The 25,087-nt window shown below is 35.9% G+C and overlaps 1 protein-coding gene across 1 annotated transcript in view; it reads left to right on the top strand.

The window, feature by feature from the left end:
* Positions 1–25,087, top strand: part of TMEFF2 (transmembrane protein with EGF like and two follistatin like domains 2) — a 256,359-nt gene that overhangs the window by 192,717 nt on the left and 38,555 nt on the right. The window contains exons 6-7 of the mRNA XM_081242786.1: positions 11,503–11,651; positions 12,357–12,416. Of these exons, the coding sequence (XP_081098912.1) occupies positions 11,503–11,651; positions 12,357–12,416 (209 nt within the window). The remainder of the gene's footprint in view (positions 1–11,502; positions 11,652–12,356; positions 12,417–25,087) is intronic.

The following is a 25,087-nucleotide window of genomic DNA, read 5'->3' as shown; positions in this document are numbered from 1 at the left end:
ACACAGAGCATGGCTGGAGCCCTGGAGAGTTAGGAATCACTGAGTAACTCACCAATTAGAAGGACATTAAGGAAACATTGAAAAATCAGACAGGAATCCTCACTCATCCATTCTTTCATTCAACAATTATATGTGGAATGTCTATTATGTGCAAATCACTGAGCTAGGGGACAGGGAGGCCAGGGGAGAATGCCAAGTTCATCGAGTAGAGGCTTTAACAGAGAAGAAGCTACAAAAATGGGGAAGATGGTAGGAAAATGAGGATGTGCTAGATAAACAGAAGTAATAGGTAATATGAATGTAAGGAAATAAAGTATCAGAATTTTAGAACTGACCACCCTAGACATCATCTTATTTGGTCAGATTGTCCTCCAGTAACCTGCGGCCAGATACCCAGCAGCTAGAGAGCAAGAATGCCCAAACCAAGTCCTGACTCCTGGTGCAAGTTTCCTTCAATGACCTGACCTGATTTGCAGAAGCTTCTAGGGCTCTGGGTTCCAAACAGGAGGCATATGTTGTCATTTCTAACATGAAACAGGAGACATGAGTTTTAGGGAAGAAGAAAGATGTTTTATCATGTACACAGAGGAGAGAGTCAACAGAGGGAAGAGAATAAGAAATTATATTGTTATGGAGGTAACTTCAGTGCAGTAAAGGATTTAGAAGTTCTCTTGCTACAAGTCACCATGGAAACCACCTGTTAAATTTCTATTCCTCCTTCAAGTTCTAGTTCAAGCATCATACTCTCCCTGAAACCTTTCAAGATCCTCCAGGTAGAAGTCATTGTTTCTCCTCAGTGCTCTCAAAACACATTGTTTATGCCAACTTTGATGTCGGTTTTGTGGATACTTTTTTTTCTCATTTCACTGTGATCTCTGTTGCCAGCTGGGATCACATGGGCCATCTTGGTGTCTGTGATATTTAGCCCAGTACCTGGCACCAAGTAGATGATCAACTACATGTACGGGGTTAGACTGAATTCAGTGAGATCTGTGATAAATGAAAATGCATGTGCCTAGGAATAAAAGACAAACAAAAACACAAAAAACTGTGGCAGTAATAGTTGCAGACCTCCAAACACCTTTAACAAGAGGACCTTACCGGGAGTTTGCAGCAGGAGGATATTCACACATCCTGTAACTTTTTACCTTTTAAAGCTTAATATGTTTGAGAAACTCTAAAGCATTCTTATTTCAAGGCAAAATGTTCAAACACTTCTACTTAAAGTCCTTCATCCCAAGGGTTTCGGAATAGCTCACGACTATTTCTGGCTGCCAACACTGCCATACAGCCCTGTTTCAGAGCATCAAAACTCACTGGCAACACTGCAGGAAGTCAATGAAGAATGCTGGCTTGGCCTGTAAACTAAAATGCCACCATGTGTTTGCAAGTTTAACATTTCAGTGGATGAACAAGTAAGATGAGGAGAGAGAGAGAGAGAAGGACGGAGATGATTCCCTTCATATAACAAACTCTACTTGAAAGTCACTTTTATATAGACATAAACAGTTGTTATTTACAAAGATACATTTTAGCCTACTGGAATTTCTCCATGCTCATATTATTTTTTTCAAATGTGGTTTAAACAATTTAGAAATAGATTATCTAGATCTAAATCGATGCAAAAAATATTTACTAAGCTTGACATTTAAGCAAAATGTCAAATCTAATATTTGTATCTTTAATTATATTTTGAAACTATCAAAAATATAACATATGTGCATCCACCACCTAGTTTTAACAAACATTTTACCATATTTATTTTTGATCTTTTCTTAAGAGACATAACATTATGGATAAAGTTAAAGGCATCTTCCTTCCTTAATCATATTTCCTACCTTCTCTTTCCAGGATTGGTATATAACATCCTTATGAATATTTTAATCATACTTTTCATTATTCAAATAATGAAATTTATGATAGCATGTTATAATATGTATTAAATCTTATTTTAAAAACAAATTTAAATTAAATTGACACTAAAATTAATAAGTGATAGAGGATGATGTAATCATAAAGGGAGATTATTTGATACAAGTTTTAATTATGAATGTATTTAGTTCATGCCAGCATAACTTAATCAACACTTTATTTTTTTACTCAATTATAACAGCATAAACTTTTGTGGACATCAGTCTGGAAAAAAAACATGTTACAAAAGCACCGAGAATTAATTTCATGAGGAAACGCTGCAAGTATACAAAGGTCACCTTATTTTCCTACCTTTATATCATAAGATCAATAAAACTGACCGAAACTTGTTGGATAGGTATTTTATTGTTCCCATTTATCACCCATCATTTATACACACACACACACACACACACTCTTACTCACTCACTGCTCTTAGCTCCCTGAGAGCCAAGGAGTAAAGGAAAACACATCAGGTCTTAAGGTGACATTACCTAATAAAAGGAGATATGCCATATCATCAAGTAACACTACCTTTTTTCTTTGAAAAGAATTATCATGAGTGTCCTTATAGGAAACTAAATAAAAATTAAACAGACAAATGAAAACCACCTGAACAATGTAATGGACAGTGTTTTCAAACTAGCAATTTTACCACAGTGCAGAGTTATTTTTCATCTACTGTTTCTTATATCTCATGGATAAAATCCAAGGGCATGATATGAAATTGCAGCTTTCTGGAAAATCTAGACTGTAATGATGTTCATGCATATTTACTCCTGAAAGTCCTTTGGCAAAGGAGAGCATACCAGAGGGCCAGTTTGTAAAATATAAACATGAAGCCACCCCATTGGCTGCAGTGGGTGTGGGAATCCCACAGCTGGTCCTAAAGGAAGGTGCTAAAACACTCAACATGGATTGTGACAGAAAGGAGTGAGTGGGAATTCAGTCTATCATGTTATTCAAATGCGATTTTTTCATTATATTGTTTTTCCTTCCAATTTTTTATTCTGGGGTTTTCATGCTTTCCGACTCTGTTGTGTACTAAGGCCCATCTAGTCAGAGCACCCGTGCTTCTTAGTAATCAGAGAGTCACCCTTGGTTATTGAATATGTTTTCCAGCTTAATGAGCAAGAGCATACACATGACGCTAATGAGGGATTTTTGCTTCAAGATACTTTTAAAAATGTATATGAGTAAGAAGAATTGTTTACTCAGATTATTTTAAGATGTAAATGCAGCTGCTTCAAAAAGGAAAAAATAATCCTGAGAAAAATGCAACTGTGATACATGAAAATGGATCACGAGCTCAATCCTGCTTCAACTACATCCTATATACTGAAGAGGGGCGTGGGAGCACTCGAGGCCTCGGAGGGAGGCTTGTTTGCTCTCTAAAGCAATGGCACTAATCGTAGCTGCCACCACAGTCCTCATCAATCAGTCCTGGACTCAGGCCAGGTGTATGTTAAAAATCCAAGGAATAATTCTCTAAACCACAATTAAGGGTGCTTACATGATATCTACATCATGATAGAACCCTGTTTGCCTCTGTCCCAGTAGCAAAGAAAGAAAATTCTCCCTACCAGGAGAGGAAAAAATGCCTTCCTGAATCCCACATGCAGCTGCCACCCTGAGCCTGGCTGCTGGTCTCTTAAGTTTCCGATTTGGAACAGAACACAGGTCAGGAAAAAAAAAAAAAAGGAGGAAAGGGTAGAGCAGGAAATGCATAGGGGTGACATCTTTTACCTTAGTGCTTTGCTACAATATGCCTTAAGTATCGAGCCACTAAGCCCTATTGATTCTTCCTTCGAGTGACTGCCGCACCCTTGAGCTTTCCTTTGCTAGTCCCTCTAGCTGACGGTGATAGCTTGGTGACTAGTCTCCCTGCCCACACTCCACTACCAGCTAATCTTCCTAAAGCACCCCTTTCATCACGTTGACCTTCTCATCACCCTGTGCTCAGAAAGCTTTCTGGACTCCCCACTAACTAGAAGATAAAGGCCACTCTTTGGACTGGAATGGAGGCCCTTTATAATCTGTCTATAGAGTGCTGGACTCGGCCACTTTTATTGGGAAGAGTTCATTTCAATCAGACTGATTTATTCCTGTTCCCCAGCACCCGGTGCGCTTCTGCCTCCACACATTTCCCCATGTCGTTTCTTCCATCACAATTCTGCTAAATCCTACCCATCTTTTGAGATAGTTCAGTTTCCATGGTTTCCTCCCTACCTTGTGAGCATTAAACCTGAGAGTCATGTGGAAGTTGGAGCTAAGTGCCTGGCACTGGGGGCCCCTCCAGACTTTCATCTCCTTTCTCACCACTCCATCTTGGTTTTGCTCGATGAATCAGTCCTTCTGACTTCTCCACTATTGATGTTTTTCAATCAGTGCATTTAATCACCTGTTCCTGTTACCTGAAACCACACACATGTGACCTGAAGCATGTGGAGGAATACGTGTCACTGAAGCATGTACATTAAACAAGAATATTAAACTCCTTATAATGGAATAAAAGAGAAAGAGAAAAAGGGTGTGGCTGAGATTTGTCAGTAGGCTGTGCAAGCTATCTGCCTTAGAAAGAGCTAAGGAACTTGCTTAAAATGTTGATTTCTGAGTCCCATACCAGATGTATTGCATCAGAATTTCTATGGCGAATCTTACACACACTAAATTTGGAAAATCTCTTCGTCTTAGAGGGTAAGAAAGAGTATTTACTATGATTACAACTCATCACAGCTGCACATCAGAATCACATTTTGTAGCATTTTTGACAACTGAAGTTACCTTGACCTCATACCAGACCTCCTTAGTGAGAATCTTTGTGTTGGCACCCAAGGTCAAAATATCCCACAAGAGGTTTTGCTCTGCGTCCAGGATTGGAAACCACTAAGCCAAAAGTTAACGATTATCAATATTTATTAGGTAGTTACAACTTCGAGTAATAGTGTTAAGCAGTTTATGTACATTTATAAACGATTTTCATAGGTTTGGAGAAGTTCAATAACTAGTCCAATGCCATACAACTAGTAAGTGATCAAGCCTCAGTTAAGCACAGGTCTATTTGATACACAACTCCAAACTCTAATCTCATTCCCATCTACCTTTATTATTTTAGACATTATTTTAATACATGGCTGTCGGTCTCTTTGCCTAGAATCGTTCCTCCTGTTAAATATGTGATTCTGGTTTTGAAAGTTCTGACATCACCTAGGGGAAGGGTTCCTCAGCTTAGTTTCCCTTCGCTCACACACCCATGGACTGGCTATCTGTAGTTCTAGACATTTTCTCAATCCTTTCCATCTAATAAGCCAATTTCTATGCTTTAATCCTTATAAAAAGATAGATATTAATAGCAACTGAACTTTTTCCATGTACAAGAGAAGCCTGGTCCTCCTCACCGTAATCCTAGGTTACATGTCTGGAGAAGGGCATTGCTCCTTCCTCTTAGGTTTCGAAATGAAAAGGATTGCCATTCTCAAATTAAAAAAAAAAAAAAAAGTATTGGCCCAAGCTTACATATGTCACCTGAGTAACAATATGGTAGACTTCCTCACCTTACCTCTCAGTCAACACTCTTCCACCCTTTGTATAGAGGGTTTAACTTTTCAATGAATTTTCACATCTCTTACCTTATTTTTTCCCCACAACTCAGTCGTTCCTGAATTGTAGCTTCTTTACAGGTAAAATATTTATAATCAAATTCCATCAAAAGGAGTGACATGAAAATTAATGAGTAAATGGATTTAAAGTATCACAGGAGTCTTGAGTGAAAGGTACACACTGTTTTTACTGTTACTACTATAATGCAGCTCACCCATGACAGTTCTGATGGAGAACACTGACAGCAGCTCTGACCTCATTTACTGGCCAGGCCAGAAGGGGTCTGCATCGTAACCTTAGAGACAGACAAGCTCCAGGGAAACAAACCAGTCAAGGTCCAAAACAACCCCGAAGCCACCGTCACTGCCATGCAACTGAGTGCTTTAAAACTGATTAGGAATGTTGTATGGTCAAAATCCTGAATGGACATCAGATCAAGAAACTTGGGAGAGGAATAAGTGACAGGCATGTTTGACAGATGAAACAAAATCTAGTGAAATTAGAGGGCAGCCACAAGCCAGACACATGAATAAGTAATTTGCTACCTGGAAGCGTTTGCATCCTCACACTCTGGTGGATGACAAGACATTCTTAAATACACGGGAAAGGCTTATTTAACTCATTTCAGAACATTCTTGGAAGAGGCATTTCAAGGGAGGCAGGGAATTGAATTAATGTCAAAGCCTCCAAAATATTCATGAAATAATTATAAATGTGAGTTTTACTTCCTATAATTTAGATTCTTCACTCCATCAAGTGGTCTTTTAAGCTTATTGGATCTTTCTCTTCTTTCTTACAATTCAGAGAGCTAAGGTTTTCAGTCAATGTTAATTTTCTCTGAAGGATTTTCAGAGGGGAGTATTTCCACATAGAGACCCCTGAAATTATTATTTTCAAGTAGGGCTGATTCTTTTTCTTTGTAACCTAGAAGAAAAGAGATCTATGTAATCGCAGTGTCAAAGTGTCAAAAGACTGAGATAGGTTGAAAAAAAGAAGAAAAGAAAACACAAAAAAACCTTAAAGGCATCCATGCAGTTCTCAGCCTTACAGATCCTTGGCTCACATAAAATACTTGTGACATGCTGTAATTAACTAGTTACTCCTCTCAGAATGAATAATAATACAATTATTTGCCAAAAGCAGGGAAGAAGGGATAGTTTCTCTTTTTAAAAATGTTCGCCTTTCATTTCTGTAGAAAGCAAAACCCTGGATTAGTTTACATAAGCTGTGAAAGCACAGAGTGACCTGCATTCTCACTATTACACTACATGATAATTCTGTCACCTTTTTATCAGAGCCTTATACTTTTCAATGGTTTGGAACAGTACTAAACTGGCAAGTCAGGACCACATTCAAATTGTATTGGTTCTTAAAAACAGCACCCAAATACCACAGAATGTAAGTAGTAACCTGGCTGGTGAAAACATCTTTTTGTACTTGGACTTCCATGCCATTGAGGAGGGTAAGGGCTAGCGAGGGCTCTGTTTCCTTTGTCTGTGCAGACACAAATAAAAGGAGGAAGGTGAACCTTAGTTCTTCAAGTCCTTCTCCTTCCTTAGAGATGCCATGTGCCAAGTAACACAAAGTTAGGTGAGAGTTTATCTGAATATATCACTGGTTCTCTCTCCTATGTGTTAATATCTAGACAATGACTGTTTTCTCTAAATTTTTCCAACTCCATCCTGCCACAATTTCAGTAATTCATTCAGCAAGCATTTATTAAAGCCTTGCTATGATGCACTGTACTAGGTGCCAGGAATTCAAAGGTAAAAAAGACCCACTGCCCTTGAGAAGCTTGCAGAAAAGTAAAAATATGAACCAGAGAGCAGGCACATTAACAATGGAGTAAATGCAACCAGGGAGCCCCCTCTCCAAACACACATACACAAATTCATCCACTGATATAAAGACACAAAACCATGCTGCCCGATGAATATGAACTTCCAAAACTTTTTAAAAAGTTTTGAAGCAGAGACTTGGATTTTGTGCTAAAACATAACAATTTTGTAATTTCAGTAGAGTCAGTTGGAATGTGTTGGTATGTATATGTGTGTCTGTCTGTGTGTGTTTTTATGTGGAGCCAACTTTATATAGAGTTTCATTAAGGATAAAATGTTCTGAACAATTGATGCCTTAAATAAACAGATTAATTTCACATGTATCAGTTACTCATTCTAATACCAAGTGTTAGTTCAGAATTTTTTAAAACTAATATTCTCTGATATATCCTCATGACCCTATGATACTAAAAAGCCTGGATCACTTGTTTGGGAAGACAGAGACTGAGTCAGTGTTATTTAAATTCATAAAATCATGATAAGTATTCCAAAAGTAGACACAGCCTTGTTTTTTCAAGCCCGATTCATCCAAAGCATTCGTTTAATTAGTTAATAGTAGGCATTTGGATCTTTCTTGTTTTTCATTGTACTGAACAGTATGTAGAACAGTGCAGGCTTTGGCATCAGACTGCCTATATTCGAAATTAGATTCTTCCATGTACAAGCTGTGTGACTTCTCCAAGCCTACATATTCTTATCTGTAAGATGAAGATGGTAAAAGTAACTACCTCATAGAGATAGAAGGATGAAAGGAGTAATAACATATAAAGCACATAACACTAGGACAGGCACTATCATTAAATAAGCTAGTATTATTATCATTATCCTCAAATTCAATTGAATATTCATTTGATCTCAGTGAGGATATTTAATATTTGCCAAGAAAATTATTTAGCTACCCTCTGTTTATTTCTATGGCAGTAGAGTGATGAGAATTTATATTAATTTTATCCTTCTTTAAAAATATAAAATCATGTTTCTGTACTCATTCGTTTCATTTATGTATGTATTGAAACCACAGTTATTGAAAGTTTAGGGTGTGAAAGGTATTGGCGGGACAGGGAACACAAAGATGATTTAGCCACTACTGATAAAAATCAAGATAGACTTAACAGTTTGAGACCATGGTCCTGAAATCTTGCATGGTTTTCTGATTAATTAAGCCTAATAAACTTAGGTACAAAAAATATATAGTAAGCAACGATCATATAATCAGAGTTCATTGGTCTTTCATAAACGTAGAAATGGTAGGTCTTTGTAAGCCAGTCCCAACGTTTCCCTTTCCCTAAGCTACGTAGTTTTAAAGCCATTTCAGCAATCAATGAAGCTTTTTCCACTTATTCAAAGAAAGAAAAACATTCTTCACAGACTTCCAATTTCCAATTGTTGCTGAAATTCATGAGCAAGTTTATTATACTCATGCATTTATTTAATATATGCAAGGCCCAAAGAGGAGGGAGGAAGGAGAAGGTATGATAACACTATACAGTAGAGAAAAAGATAATTATAACCCATGCTTTCCTAAAGCTTATAGCCCAGCAAAACTCCATCTTACTTTCACCTGAAAGAATCTAGGTCCTCCTTTTGAGATGAGAATAGAAATGCCAAATGTCTACACTTTTATCTTAGGCATTTCCTGAAAGGCTTTATTTGAGGCAGTAAGAATGAGGAATTTCCAAAGGGGAAACAAACCTTGAAAGGAGATCCCTGAATGAGCAATGCTAGAAAAGGAAAGGGAAGAAGATGTCGGCATCAAAAAGTCTGTGGGACTAAGATCAGATCAGTCAAACTGAAAAAAAAAAAAAAGCCAACTGGAAAAGGAAGATCTTGTAAGATATCCTGAACAATTGTTGAATTTGGCGCTATGGCTTAACTAAGTGAATTCTTCACTGAAACGTTGAATCTGGCCAGTTCAATTCAATCAAATTTTCTCTTTCCATCTCTATTCTCATTTTACCATTTTGTTATGATTATCAAATGGGCTTCTGAATTGCCAGTCATTTTTTGTCAAGATTATATATGGTGTACATCCCTGAATTTCTTTGTATTCAATTTGGAGAAACCTGAAAAGCCCTTGATATCTTACATAGTTTACTCCAGATGGACAGAGGTTCTCACATACCTTCCTCTCTGTTCTGCTGCTGCTAACAGATCATTATTTCACTGTCTTTCAAGGAGATAGTCTCTAGAGTCTAACACCAAAACAGTCAAAACCTAAACTGTCTTCAACATAAATGAAGCTGTCTTTTTAAAAATACAAAAAAGTTAGTCCCTTCCCCTCTTTATTTACTACAAATGGTTAAGGAGAACAAGCCTGAGCTACAAGCCACTTCTCCAAATCCTTTATGAAAACGACCAAAAGCTCTTTGAACATGTAGGAGCTCCTGATCTCAGATTTTTCAGATGCCAAGAATCAGCCAAGGAAGCAATGTTGCGATCCCAGTAGCTGTCATCATGTAGCACCATCACGGCCAAGGTAGGAACACCACTCTCAATGACTTAAGCATGTAGAGATGGTTACCATCTGTCTTATTTGTATCTAAATAAGTGAAATATTAAAAATAACCAAGTGTTCCTAAAGCAATTCTCTTACAAAAAAAATATTAAATGAATTAGTACAGTATCTGCCAACACTTTTAACAGAGATCTAGGTAATTCTGATACAGATGGTTTAAAGACTATGCTCTGAGAAGCACTGGTGTGTAGACAAACCCTCTCTCACTCAGTCAACAAACCAATCAAGCAGTGATTCCTAGGAAGTGAGTCTGGTGCCAGGCTGACTGCTTAAGAATACAGAATCCTAGGCTTTTCCCCTAGACTTACGGAGGTCCAGAAACCTGCTTATAAGTAGCTATGTTTAAATTTTTCTGGGAAACATACACAGCCTGCAGTAAGAGGAAAGGGGTTGTATTTTACTTTAACACATCTGTGGGGGGTCCTTGTTCCACAATTTACTAGCTCTCTGACATTATGTAATATCATTGGACTGAAAAATGGCTGTTTCAAAGATTAAAGAAAGCAATGCATGTTTAGAACCCAGCATGTAGTCAGCTGCTTGTTTTTGTTATCACTATATCCTATGCTCAGCTCCAAGTAGATATACAAAACTAAAATGTGTGATTCATCACTTCAAGAAGCATATCATCTATTTAGAAAAGTAATATAAATATTAATAGAAATTTTAAATGGGTTTATATTCTAAGGCACTAACATATTTGCACACATAAACATCATATTCTGAGTGACAAAGTAGATTGTAAAACACAGAGAATTATAAGGACATAGGAAAAATCATAAGAAGCTTGCTTTAAATGTCTAATTCTCTTAATTCAGGTGACCTAATTTTCATTAATTCACCAAATTTTTATTTCTATTAATAAAAATAATAAAATCATGAGCAATAATCAACTTATAATTATTTAAAACTGAAAATAGAAAGAGTAGTATGTATCTGGGAAAGGGCTCCATGGGATAGACTTCAAGGGGCCCATGAAACCCCTAAAATATTATGCAGAGTTGTTTATATGAGTATAGGTATTTCTGAGGAGAGATCCATACCTTTTACTTCATTCTCGAAGGGTTTGGTGATCTCCTCAAAACGTTAAGGACCACTGAAGATTCCTGTTTAGCACATCTTATGTGTATCCTCATATATGCTGAGGAAATTTAACTCCTGATTGTATTCCAAATAATCTCCGTGTGTACTTTCTCTTAAATGTCCTCTGAATCATTTTCCTCAAGCTTTCACCATTCAAATATCCTGCGAAAAGAAGTAACACAGCAAGATTTCATTTAAGGAAATTGTAAAGCAGGGTTTCATAGCTACTTCAGCTTATTCAAATTCTGCAGGCATCAGCACGGAAGTTTATGTACATGTTTTAAAAGTTCCAGTGGCAGAGATTAACTGATGATTATTTTCTGAGTTTTCCCTTTTTATTTTTATCCATTGCTCAGTCTTTTGAATTATTTTTGATTTGTTCTATGTTTCTTTTGATCTCAGGTAGAAGAGTGAAGGAACTTCCCCTGGAAGGATAAAATTCAATTTTGCCAACTTGCATTTTGCCAACCTAGCAATTCTTCCACTTTGTGTTTTATTTATAATGTGGTAACAACACTATTGATGTTACACATTTTTATTTCTCTCTTCCTTTAGGTGTGTGTGCAACATTGACTGTTCTCAAACCAACTTCAATCCCCTCTGTGCTTCTGATGGGAAATCTTATGATAATGCATGTCAAATCAAAGAAGCATCATGTCAGAAACAGGAGAAAATTGAAGTCATGTCGTTGGGTCGATGTCAAGGTAATGTTCACACCAAAATTCATTTTAAAGAATGTCTTTAGTCTTTGTGTAGAAATGAAAAGTGGAGATAACTCCTTATTAGGCAGCAGCTTCATTTTTGAAAGACAATTCTGACTTACAATGGGCATTAGATTTTACTGCAGCAATTTTGAGGAGTTTGAGGGCCTATTGGCAACAGTCCATATTTTTTTCTATATAATGGGCCTGTATCTTCACAGTGCCATCAACCCAGAGGCCAATATTCAGAAGATAGCAGATATACTCCTTGCACAGGGAAAAAAGAAAGTGAAAATCATTTTTAGCCAAGAATCTAAAGATTATTAGACAACCTTGAAATCAAAAGCAAATCACACCACTTTTAGGTATTGACTCAACAGAAATATTTCAAGTACATTTTTATAAGCAGTATGTACTAGAACGTTCTATTTTGTTTCTTGTTCAGAAACAAACATCTTTTTTTGTTTTTGATTGGTTATTCTTTTACCCAACTTATCTCAGTTATAACTGTGAACCTTCTCCTTGCCCTAAACCTTAGAAAGCCTCTATCCTTCTATTATTCACTCTCAAACAGAAATTGACCTTGTAAATCTGCTTTGTATAAAGATTGCTTAGAAATATAGTTGAAAATTCCTTAACTGTAGTGAAGATACTGTTAGAAGGATATCTAGGAAACAGTTAATCTTTATTGTTAATTTTTTAACACAGATAACACAACTACAGCTACTAAATCTGAAGATGGGCATTATGCAAGAACAGATTATACAGGTATGTAATATTTTCTACTACAAAATATGAGCACTGCTATTACAGAGTTCTGGGGAACCACTGTTTACCACTGATCCTAAGCTGATCTTGCAAGACTTCTGACATGTGCTAGTCTTCTCTTGCTTAGTTCAAATTTTCAATAGACAAGACTGAATTTTTGTCGAAGCAAATAAGACACTTTTTTCTTTGCCACAGTTAAAGCAACTGTCAAAAATGTCAGTAAGATATAATTAACTTGTTTTGACAGTGCAAACGGTACAAACGACAAAACATTTATCAAATTAATGGGCATCAATGGAAATTAATGCAATTTTTGGCAGTATATTATAATTAATGCAAATGTTCTTGTTTGAATTTTTATAAAAGTCAACAATAAAAAAGTTTAGAAAGATAGGACATCTATAAATAGTAATACAGGCTGTCTATTTTGATGCAAAGTTAAAAAGGTATAGGTAATTTATTTCAAAAAATAATAAAATTCTTTATTTAGAAACTAAAATGCAAAATTATACAGAGTAAAATTATACTCTGACACATGCAAACTTATAAAGCATTTACTGTAGACATGTAAATCTTATTTAGCAATTATAGAATATTATTTTGAGGAATATTTTTACCTAATATAGTTTTCCTGAGTGAGAAATAACTTGTGGATATTCAAATAAGATTTTAACAGATTCTTAAATTTCATAGAAATTTAGGATAAAAAATATAATAAAAATAAAATTATTGAGGTTGATAATGATAAGCAGTTTTTTTTTTTTAAAAAGCAGTTTTCCATTTAGCTATTAAACATTTATAACTAGATTTGTGGCTAATATTCAATCAAAAAATGCTTATCTTTTGAAATATGGACTACTATTCACTCTCTTTGAAATTGCACTTCCTTTAACACTATTTCTGCCATTATATTTATATACATGATAAATCTTGAAACTTTTTAAAGTTAGTCAATCAGATGTTTTACTCATAGATACCTCAAAAATTTCAGAATTTGGAAATAACAAAAGGATTCTTTTTTTTAATTTTCCATTTTTATCTTAATGATTTTCAACAATGTAAATAAAATTTTCATGTGCTAGAAGTCTAGAATTATCATGGACGATGATACATGAAAAAACATTCTATGTAGATATTGTACAGCTGTTCCCAGAGTGTCCAGGAGAGATATTAATAGGTGTTCCTTGAAAAGAAGAGTCCATGGTCAGTAGGTTTGGGAAGAGCCCAGATAAACAAATGAATTTTCTACCCAAAACTCTTCATGGCTCTTATATGCACTGTAAAATTTTTAAGAGATGTGCATCTTTTATTTATTTAATGTTTTTTATGTTTTATTGTGCAGAATTTCTAATACATACAAAATACACACAAATGTAGGCTATATAGTAAAATGAACCCCCATGTACTCATCACTCAAACTGAGTAACATCAACCCATGGCTAACCTAGCCCCATCCCCACACCCAACTTTCTCCACTTTCAAAATATGTGGAAATAATTCCAGAAATTATGTTATTTTATTCATAAATACTTCAGCTTGCATGTCTGAAAGATTAACCCTTTTTAAATAAAATTGTCATTATCACACTTAAAATAATTATGAATAATTCCTAATAATACATAGCTTTTATCAAACTTATTCGATGAATAGCACATTTTTTGTGGCACATTTTTCATTACTAGTGTCACCAAGAATGCACTTTGGAATATGCTGATCTACAGGAAAATATTAAAAGTGATAAAAGATAATAATGCAAAATTGAGGTCTGAAGCTAATAGCATATATTTTAAGTTTTAAATGATATAAAAGTTAAATTCTATATTTTATTAAAAATAATAACTATATATTGGCATTTTAAGTCACTACCTGACATATTTAATTTTACTGTAGCCTAAAATATTTGGAAATTTTACAAGGATCTCACTTTTATACAAGGAGTAACTTAACACACTGCACTTAAAATACATTTATACCCGTTTTGCAAAGTAATTCATTTTGAAAAAAATCTTCAAAAATGTAACACATTGGGAATATCTTCTCCATTGAGCTCACAGCAGAATCAAACATCTCCCTGAGACTTCTGTCCCTGAAACAAAGAACTCTTCAAGTTGATTAGCATCAATGTGCAAATATATTTGCATTTATAAAATTGCACCAATAAATATAATGGAGTTTGCCATTCTCTCTATATTATGCATATTGCATATTAACGGTTTGTCCATTTTCAAAGAGTTTGGGGAGTTGAACTTTTATTCCAAAAAATATTTTATATTTGAGTTTGGTTTCAAACAGGTCATCTCTGATCTTCAGTGTCCATGCTTTTAATTGACATTGTTTCCTATCTTAGGTCTTTATTGAACGTGAGAATATGTTTTTAAATACATGCAAATGAAAACTATCTAGACACTCAGTGTTGTCCAAGATGTTCTAATTTGACATCACATTTATCTAGTAGATCCCAAAGAAAAACTTTTGAGATAAAAGTAAAGTTTAAAAATACATGTTTGGGGGCTTCCCTGGTGGCACAGTGGTTGAGAGTCCGCCTGCCGATGCAGGGGACACGTGTTCGTGCCCCGGTCCGGGAGGATCCCACATGCCGTGGAGCGGCTGGGCCCGTGAGCCATGGCCGCTGAGCCTGCGTGTCCAGAGCCTGTGCTCAGCAACGGGAGAGGCCACAACAGTGAGAGGCCCGCATACTGCAAAAAAAAAAAAAAAAAACATGTTTGTTGAAATCCAAATTTAAGACAGGAACAAAGATAATGTCAATTGAAGCTTGCAATTTCTAATTAAACATTGATTGCACATTTTAAAATTCCCCTGGATTTAATTTATATGTCTATCGTCATCAATGATCTTATTAAAATGCAATATATACCCTTTTTTTGACATTATTTAAATAACAGTCAGGTCCCTCAGCATTTCCAGGCTTCCAGTAGTATTTGCATTTTCCTGAATTTGGGGACTCAAACTTTGGAAAAAAGTAAAAGGAACCAAATGGAGACTCAGTACGTCATTGTCCTCTTAATTTCTGTTCCACATGCTCGAAACTCCCCAAGGAGGGAAAACAGGAACTAGAACTTCATGGTTACTAGAAGTTTGTTATGTGCTCACAGCTAATTTAATGTCAGTCACTTCCCTTGTTGAACAAACATTCATGCGCTCTCCCACCACAGGGAAGTACAGATCTTAAAGCACTCTCATTTTTCCCCTTACATGTCCTTAATACTATAGTTTTAAAACTTTTAGCTTCCCCCCCCCCCGCCCTTTGTTCCCTTTGAGCCTACCTTGCAGCTATTAATACAAGAACATATATTTCTGATTACAAAAATGGAAACATACTTTAAAGAAAGCTTAAATCTAAAAATAAATATGTTGTGTCTCATTTTTTATATCACTTTAAAAAGAGAGACTCCAAGTAAGGACAAGCAGGGGCTAATTTACAAAAAAATTAATGCAAACTAAGAGAACCACGCCCCCTAACATGATTAGAGCTTAACTGAACTTATGCAGAGCTGTGAATTCCATGAGCCTCATAGGCACATAACTGAAGTGGACGCTAGGAAACCAAAGAATTTGCCAAATCATCCCTGCCAGCATTACTTTCCGATTGTGTCTGACTTTGGTCTCTATTTTGCCCTCTCCCCTTTAATGAGACCCAAGGCATTAGAGAGTCCTGAATCAAGAGCTTTGGATCTCTTTGTTTCAAGGCAGACAGGATCCCTGTCTGATGAGCTAAACAAGCCACTTAATGTTATTCTCCCTTCATCAGTCTAAGACGGGCTTAGATTTAGGTCTTTCTCTTCACTCACAGAAAGGTTCAGAGAACATAATTTTACAAAACCACAAAGCTAAGGCTTTCAGGGATTTCCATTGTTTCAAAATCTAATATTAAACTTTCCTTCTGGAAGTTTTTAAATGGAAAATGTTTTATACCTCTTGAAATTTGCAACATTTTCTTTAAAAAGAAATATATATATACATATATTCCCTCATGTCTTATAATGAAAAAAAATGAAGTGCAACTCTTTTGTTTTTCTTCATCTGGTATGTGTATTTTCTGATTGGGTTGCTTTTCTGTCTAAAAGTCTGGTAATGCTTCACAAAAGTGGCTATATATTTTTTCTGGTAAAAATATACTTAATTTTATAAGTTATTAGATGTAAAAAAAAACAAACAAGCAAAACAGTCATGTAGTTAAACTAGTCTGTGTTTTATCATCTAGAAAATAAAATGTATTTGTAAATGCCATTCTGTACCAGTTTCCAAAAGTATTTGCAGTGACTTATAATTAAAATATACTCAACAAAAGTTTTTAAAGATAAATTGAAAACATAAAAGCAGAACTGTTGAGGAAAATAAACATATTGGCAACATAGACTATTATCGTTACTGCATTTAGCCCTAAGCGTTCTTGCAACCAATATAAAAAGAGAAATTATGATTGAATCAATTCATTCAACAAATATTTTCAGAGTCCTTGCCATACACACTCTGCTGTCCTGGGCTTTACAAAGGTGAATATATCAACCGAGATCTCTGCTAAAATGGAACTTAGGTCATTTATTGTCTGATAAAAATAAATAATCAGTTCAGAGACCAAGGACAAAGTTTCTCCAGAACTAAATTCTAAAGGAAATATTTAGCATAGATCTCTTTATAAGGCATCACTGGAAAATATAGAATGGATAAGATCTTCAACAGTGATTTTTACAAAATATACCAAGAGGCTCTTCATATAGCTGGGGATTTTTTAAAATCAATTTTTGATAACATTCTAGAGCATAGCATTAAAATATGTATAACTCAATGACAGAGTTCCTATGGCAGACTAAAGTTATGAGTTACATTTATGTATATTTTCAAATTGGAAAAAGATAACCCAGAATACTGCATAAAATGGTTGCTAGAGAAAGCACGCTCAGTCTATCTTCCTTGTGTATCTACAGGTTCAACGGGAACTGGATAATAGAACAGTCAGAAAGCTTGAGTAAAGATACAGAATATGTTAGATTATAGCCCGAATATGGGAAGAGAAACTTCCCGTTTTTATTAGCTGTTAATGAGAAAAGTAAGCCCTGAGTCATTCCCACTCTTGGGAGGGAACCAGGGTCTCCCTACCTCTGAGTCTAGGTACAGACATGCATGGAGTCCATGTGTTTACTTGATGTACATTACAGTGTGGCTATTCACCATTTTTTATAACATTTAGGCAGGATTTTTAGGAAATGTTCTCTTTAGAAACCTTTTCCTTATCTTTAAGCAATAATTTAGATATTAAGCTCAGGTCTGAAATATGGAAGTAACCAGAAGTACACATCTAAACCAAATTCCATCCATCCTATTATTATTCCATCAACCCATTTCTACACACTAAGAGGAAACTGACATCTTGAAAGGGTATCTAGATAGCCTAAGTGAATTGTCATAATAACTTGTTTTCTGTAGAAGCCATTGCAATTTACAAAGGCTTTTCACATGTATTGTCTCCTTCAGTCTTAACAACTGAAATGTGAGGCAGATATTATATGCGTTTGACAGGTGAGAAATGGAGGTTCAGGAAGAGTAGTAAAAATATTACGTGATAGAGCTAAGGTTCAAACCATCATCGCTAATTTCAGAAACCAGCAAAATGTCAACGGTCAGGGATCAGGGGAGAAGTGTCACTACCTAACATTCTTAGAGGTTTTGGGATGCACTCTGCACCTTAAAGGTTAACCCCTTGTGAGCTCCAGAGTCAAAAATGTTTCACCATGGTATCCCCATTGCCGTGAGATGCTCCAGAATTACTCTTCTCTTTGAACTTATGTCTATATATTATAAGCACTGTATTGTTTGGTTTTAAAATTCTCCTCTTCTGTGTCCTATTTATCCATATACACAAGAGAAGCCAAAGAGAACAGGATTTGTTACCAAGTAATCCTACATAAATAGAAAATGTGTGTGTGATACTTTGTAGTTTTACAAAGATCCATTCACATTACCTTATCTGCTCTAGCGTCAATTCAATAAAACAGGGTTACAAATACTAGGGGGAACAAAATTGAGGCTCAGAGAAGCTAAGTGGCTGACCTGGAGCTGGACACAGTATTTTGACATATTGACCAGCCACCCATGCAAATAGGGCACTTGCTTGATTTACTTACTGTTTGCCTCGATTGCTCTTCCACTATACATATATAGACACGAATAGCAAGTGGTCACATATCATATTTATAATACGAATTAATTCAGTCTTGTGGCAAAAATCTGCATTTAAAATGGAAGCTTTTTCCATTTGCTCGTGAACACAAGGAGCACTTCACCGGAAAGCATGTTATGTCTAGGCCAATAATTTGATCTGTAGGAAATAAATAAATAGCAGCAAATGCAGGCAGCAGCTTGTAGCACAAATATTGGTATCAACAGTGAAATAAATAAAAACGTTTGCCCAGGCTATTACAGTGCCGCCAGACTGGCCTAGAATATTTAAGCTCAGGAAATGAATTAAGATGTCAAGATTTTCTCAAGATTTCTGGGGGAAAGTGTCTCAATTCGAGTATTTTCCCCTCTGGGATTTACTTTAGAGTGCTTCAAAATTCATAAAGCTTTCTATGAACTCTAACTCACAATTTCTCCTGCTCTCTTGAACTTCTGTGCTTTCATTGTTTTCCCCATAAAATCATGTAGCCAGTCATCTGTAATATGATGTTATGTTCATGGTTATAGATAAACACAGAAATAGTATTTGCAATACAGATGAAGGTTTTCTACTGAAGAGTTGCCTTGGGCCCCGCTAGACACTCTGGAAATCTTTGTGTTTATGCCCCAGTTCATAAGTGAATCCTGCATCATTTATGTGCACTTTTTCCTATCTAAAATGCTCCTTTCTGAAACAAATTGTTCACCAGGAGGTGTTACTTACCTACTTTTCTCTTCCATAAAGGTGTGACAGCCAGTTTAGTGGTTAAAGCCATTAAAAATCAGACTGGGCTGAGTTGAAACACTGGTCATGCTATTACTGATTATTTAACCTTGAACCAATTAGTTGACCATTCTGAGCCTCAGTTTCTTCATCTGTTCAATGGAAATAATAAGTCTACTTCCACAGGGTTGAAGTTTGAATTAAAAGGTGTTACATAAGGCATTAGCAAGCAACAAGTGAGTTAGCTATTGCTGTTCTTTTTCTTTTGGTCTGACAACTGAAAAGAATTTATTTTTATGGGAAATGTAACACATTACATGGGATATGGTCTGTTCATGTATGTTGTTCAGAGTTTTTATACATATATTGTCATTTATGAGGTCATAAAATTACAAAAAGGTTTATCTTTTTCCTACCCAAGTCACATAACAACTTTTTGCGAGATACTTTGGCTGATTTTTTAATTCACCTATAAAGAAATATTTATTGAGCACCTACCATTGATGTCTTCGACACCTCAGTATGTCAAATTTTTCACGTGGCCATTTTTTTTTCAGTTTTCCTCCAGTCAACATAATATTATGTATGGTATATTTTGATCATTTTAAAATAACAGGGTCACCAGATTATTACAACATGAGATTCAAATAGGAATTTAATGAGGACATAACATTTGAAAGAACTGCAAGATAATGATATCACTTATATTTCTTTTCCAGTTGAGCTTTAAATTAGTCATTTATATCCCACAGTGTATGTTTGAAGGACCTACACATTCATTATTTAAAAGAAAACCTGTGTAATGGGTGACTATAGTGATGGAGAGGTATCAAGCAAAAATAACAGGAATGTGGTATATAAGAATTTATTTCTGTTTGTGCAAAACATTTAGGGAAAGCATTAAAGTCAGAACAAACATTCTCAACAAAAAACTGATCATCAAGGAAAAACAAGTCTTCTTGGCATAAGAGGCAAACATCTAGATATCACTGGTGAAAGTGACATAAATCTCTACCATGGTTTACCTTTTTACCTCAAACATATTATTTCTGTTCCTAAGGATCAGTAGTATGATTATGGGTAGAAGGTGTGAAACTGAAAGAAAAGTAGGATATGTCCAAGTGCTCTGTATAATCTCAAGACACACAGTTCTCCATAAAACTAATATATAGAATTCAAGCAGTTTCAAAAACATCCCAAAATATCCAGAGAGCTTTGATTTGCTGCTTTTGTTAATGAGTTTGACATGCCCCAAATATATGAACCCACATTATCAAGCACATTAAAAATTCAGTTCTCATATCTTGACAATTTGAGACTATGTACAAACATAATCAACTAAAAATATTTTTAAATATCTGTGAAACTAAAATCTCTCAGAGAAATTGCATATCTAAACACTGCTACTTGTTTCATGGGTCATAGCTTATTTTCTCTAGTTGTTCATTTGGAAAACGCTCAGACTTTTAGTTTGAACTCAAATGTAATCAAGAGAAATCTAACTTATGAGACAAGCTCCAGGCATAAAGGTGTATGAAAATCAGTGATAAGGCTTGAGGGAAATGGTGGTTCAGTAACCTGAAAATAGTAATGAGGACCAAAGAGGACAGCATCCCATCCTCACCTCTGAGTCCTGAGATGGGGGAGTGGAGGAGGAGGGTAGAGAATATGGCCACCTTGTGGGAAAGCTGAAGGGACTTAGTATTCTCAGGGAAAGCTAGTGCTTCAGTATGCAAGAAGAGAGATGAGAATTTCAGTGAAGCATCTGAGGATAGAGGGGAATTTGCCAATCATGGAGCACAGTTACAGGTGAGCTTTGGGAAGTGGTTGGAAGTTGGGGCACAGAGATAAGTTTAGTCAAGGGCAGAGAACCAACAAGGGCAGCACATCATAGAGATGATGATTCAGTGGAGATAGAGAACTGGGACAAGACAGGGCAAGAACTGGATATTGAGTAAATTCATGACAAATCTCTTGGACTTGTGGACTCAGAAATCTACGTTTTCACCACACTAAGAGTAAGCTGTTGCTCCCCGGTGAACTGAGATGAACCAAGTTCAATGTCTCTCTGTGGATTTGCAATGAGAAAGCGTTACCTAGAGGATTTGGTTCTCTGCCCAATACATTCTCTTCTTCGAGTCGAATTCTCTGAGAAGCCCAGTTATAATGAGGTCACTTAGTGAACATGAATAGAGCATATATTCTTTAGATGTTTAAGACATCAAGCTAAGAAGCTTGATGAAAAAGGTTATACAATAGAGATATTCCTGTCCTCAAATTTATATAGATAATAAATGACTTTGGCCAGGACTTCCTCTTCCATGGTTCGAGCTTACAGAAACACTATTGGCCTATGTAACTCTCCTTTGTTGAGTTTCCATTTCTCAGGGTTCTTGTCCAATCTACCTATTTTCCTAGATACAGTAAAGTTGAGACCTGCTCTCCCAGAAGCCAGTTCATGACTCTGAGGCATTCTAGTGCTCTGGAAAAGCACAGGGCAATCCTGTTCTCCCTACTTCTGAGTTCCTCTGGGATCTCTCCCAATAGCCCCCAAGAAATGACAATATTGGTATGAATATCAATATTAACCATATTGGATTGATAGGTCCTTCTGCATTGTGAAAGCAGCAGTTTTTACACAAAGTTACCTTTGAAAGCCCTTCCTTAACATATAATCCAAAGAGGTTTGACCAATAACTGAGAAAAATGAGTAAATCTTGGAAAGCAAGTTTAATATCTTTTGGTATGTCCTAAAATAATTCTTAGCATTTGTGTTAATAAATGTCCTTTATGGTGACACTGTTAATGTTTCATTTCATAAAACACAAACAAAACAAGTTTATTAATTACCCCAAACAGAATGAGATGGAAGATTCTGCAGAGAGTTGTGAATGCATCATCAATGTTTGGTAGTGTTATATAATATTCCTGTAATATATATTCCAGGCCAATTAAAAAGAAAAATCTATTGCTTTTAATCTTTCACATTTTCTACGATTCAAAACTGTGTGTGTCAGCCACACATCAGAAAACCTCTTCCCAAGAGCATTTCATTTAATAACGGAAATAAATGTCTATTTAACTAAAAAAATTTTGAATAAATTTTAAAAATCATTCAGAAAATGAAGCCTATAAACAAGCTCCATTTGTCCTCCAGAAATTAAGCATTCCAGAAAGATCATGTTATTAGTCTACAGAGTTTAAATCAACAGGCAATTAGTGTTTTGTCAGGCAGTACACATCCAAATTCACTTCTGCGGGTTGACTGTTCATGTACTGTCACAATTATTCTACAACTCTTGCACCACTGAGGTTTTTTCCTATTTATTTTTCCATTATTTAAAGAGCCCGAGGGAAGTTGAAGGTTTCTTGTTGTTTGAAATGATCTCTGAGCAAATCTCACTCCTATCCCCAAAGCCCAGCCACTCACCCTTCCCCAGAGTTGGCACATATGCCTTTGATTCTGATTTTTTTTTTTTTTTTTTTTTGTAGTACGCGGGCCTCTCACTGTTGTGGTCTCTCCCGTTGCGGAGCACAGGCTCCGGACATGCAGGCTCAGCGGCCATGGCTCACGGGCCTAGCCGCTCCATGGCATGTGGGATCTTCCCGGACTGGGGCAAGAACCCACGTCCCCTGCATTGGCAGGCGGACTCTCAACCACTGCGCCACCAGGGAAGCCCTGTTTCTGATTTTTAATGAAATGTAGCAATGGAAACATGAGACAGAACCACCAGGCAGGCCAGGGAAACTTATCTGTAAGGTAATTTTAAGAAGTGTCCACGTTGTCTTCTATATGTAGAATAATTAATAGTAAGCAGAGCGCCCATCAACAGTGATAGACAGCCATTAACTCTCACTTATCTAAGCACATCGTCAGGACTATATTCTAACATTCAAGCTGACTGCTTTCTAAAATTTAATATGCTTCTTAGCTGTTCACATTAGCCATGAATTGGTATGTGCTTAGGAAACACAGATAATTGTAATGTTATTTTAAGAAAACCACTGTCATCTTCATTATAATCATCATCGTCATCATCATCATCATATCAGGAAAATAGTACCACTGGAATAGGATCACTTGGCTCTTTCCAAAATCAACTAGAACTTATATGTGTGTTGACTACTGTTTTGGATTCTCTAAAAGGCTATTCTCCAATGATATGGGTAGCCATATTTATTTCTTAATTTCATTTTAATTTCAGAGTAAACAGCTTACAAAGAGCATTTTGTAGGGGAAAGAGCCGGAAATAGGAATGCAGAAACTTTCGACTTAGTGTCATCTCTATTCTACCTCATCGAAACTTAGATAGGTATTTAGCCTCTCAGAACCTAAGTTCTCTCATCAGTAAAATTTGAAAATAAGACTAGATTATAATGAAGTCTTTCTAGATTTAGGATTCTATCATCAAGTATACAGCTTTAGTTCAAAAATCATGAACTTGAGGGAAAGTTGTTGACCATTACCTTATGTTAGTGTTTCTCAACAGAGGCAACATTTAACAATTTCTAGAGACATTTGATTGTCTGGGGAAGACGGGGTGTTAGTTACATGTAGTGGGTGGAGGCCAGAAATGCTGCTAAATTAAACGTCTTACAATGCAGAGGACAGGTCCCCACAACAAAGAATTAAATGCTAAAATGCTAATAGTGTCAAGGTTTGGAAACCCTGCTTTATGGCATTAGAAGTTATAGATAAGTATATAGCACATGGGTTCTAGAAATTAAGTAGCACTATGAAGTCCAGATCTGGGCTCCCTAATCATTTCTCAATTCTCCTGTGCCCCAAGAGGAGATAACAATCCTAAACCAAGGATCATTGGTTTAGCCCAAGTTTCTTTTCATTTCACTGTTTGAAACATACACACTCATTTTTTAAAATGATGGTTGTCCCATAAATAGAAATGTCCTTTAAAGTTTTACAAATAGAGGGAATATCTGTTTCTGAAAAGGCTTATCAGAATGATGAAAATACATCTAGCTAAAAAGGAGGTTATACTCTTAGTTAGCATAAGTTACTGAGGAAAGTCGCCTAGTCATAACTGGATCTGTTATCTTATTCAGTATTCCTAACTAGTAGTCTAATAACCCAGGTCCCTGCTTTGCTTCTGTTCAAAGCTGTGTCATCTCTGTGTTCATATTAGCTACTCCTTACACATTTTGACTAAATTGCTGAACCAAACATTGCCTGTTTGAAAGATCTTTAATGATATTCTTTGAGGAAGAAACCATTTTAAAGCTTCTTTTTATTATCTGGCACTTCCACAGTAGAAATCTTTGTAAACCTTGATTCATAGGAATATATTTAAAACCAACTGGCTACCTTCTATTTAAGTGTACAACAGCAATTCTTAAGGCTGAAATTGTTGTGTTGTTCACAGAACAAAATGCTTGCTTGATATGGCTTTAGATCTCAGGTATTCATGAAAACCTTCATAGTTGAAAATGAAGGGGAGTCTGAAGATGTCTCTTAAATGGCAACTTAGTGCTGAGCTAGACTGTGCCTCTTCCCTTGGGGAAGGACACCAATGTGCATTACTGTTTAACGGCTCCCAGGCACAGATCCTCTTTGGGATGGGGAATAAACCCGGCTGCATTGGTTTGCTGTCTTACTTAGTGAAATAAAGTTATTGGTTTTGCAACAAGGACAATGAGGATATTTGTTTAAAAAGACAACTTGGAAAAATTGCAAAGACAACAGGAAATGATAAGTGAGCAACTCTTTGCTACAGTAATTACTTTAGTATTGAAACAAATGAATAACTTTCAC

This window comes from Mesoplodon bidens, assembly GCF_964165515.1.
Source record: "Mesoplodon bidens genome assembly, chromosome: 8".
In the NCBI taxonomy this organism is placed as follows: Eukaryota; Metazoa; Chordata; class Mammalia; order Artiodactyla; family Ziphiidae; genus Mesoplodon; species Mesoplodon bidens.
This window is presented reverse-complemented; position numbering and strand designations above follow the sequence as displayed.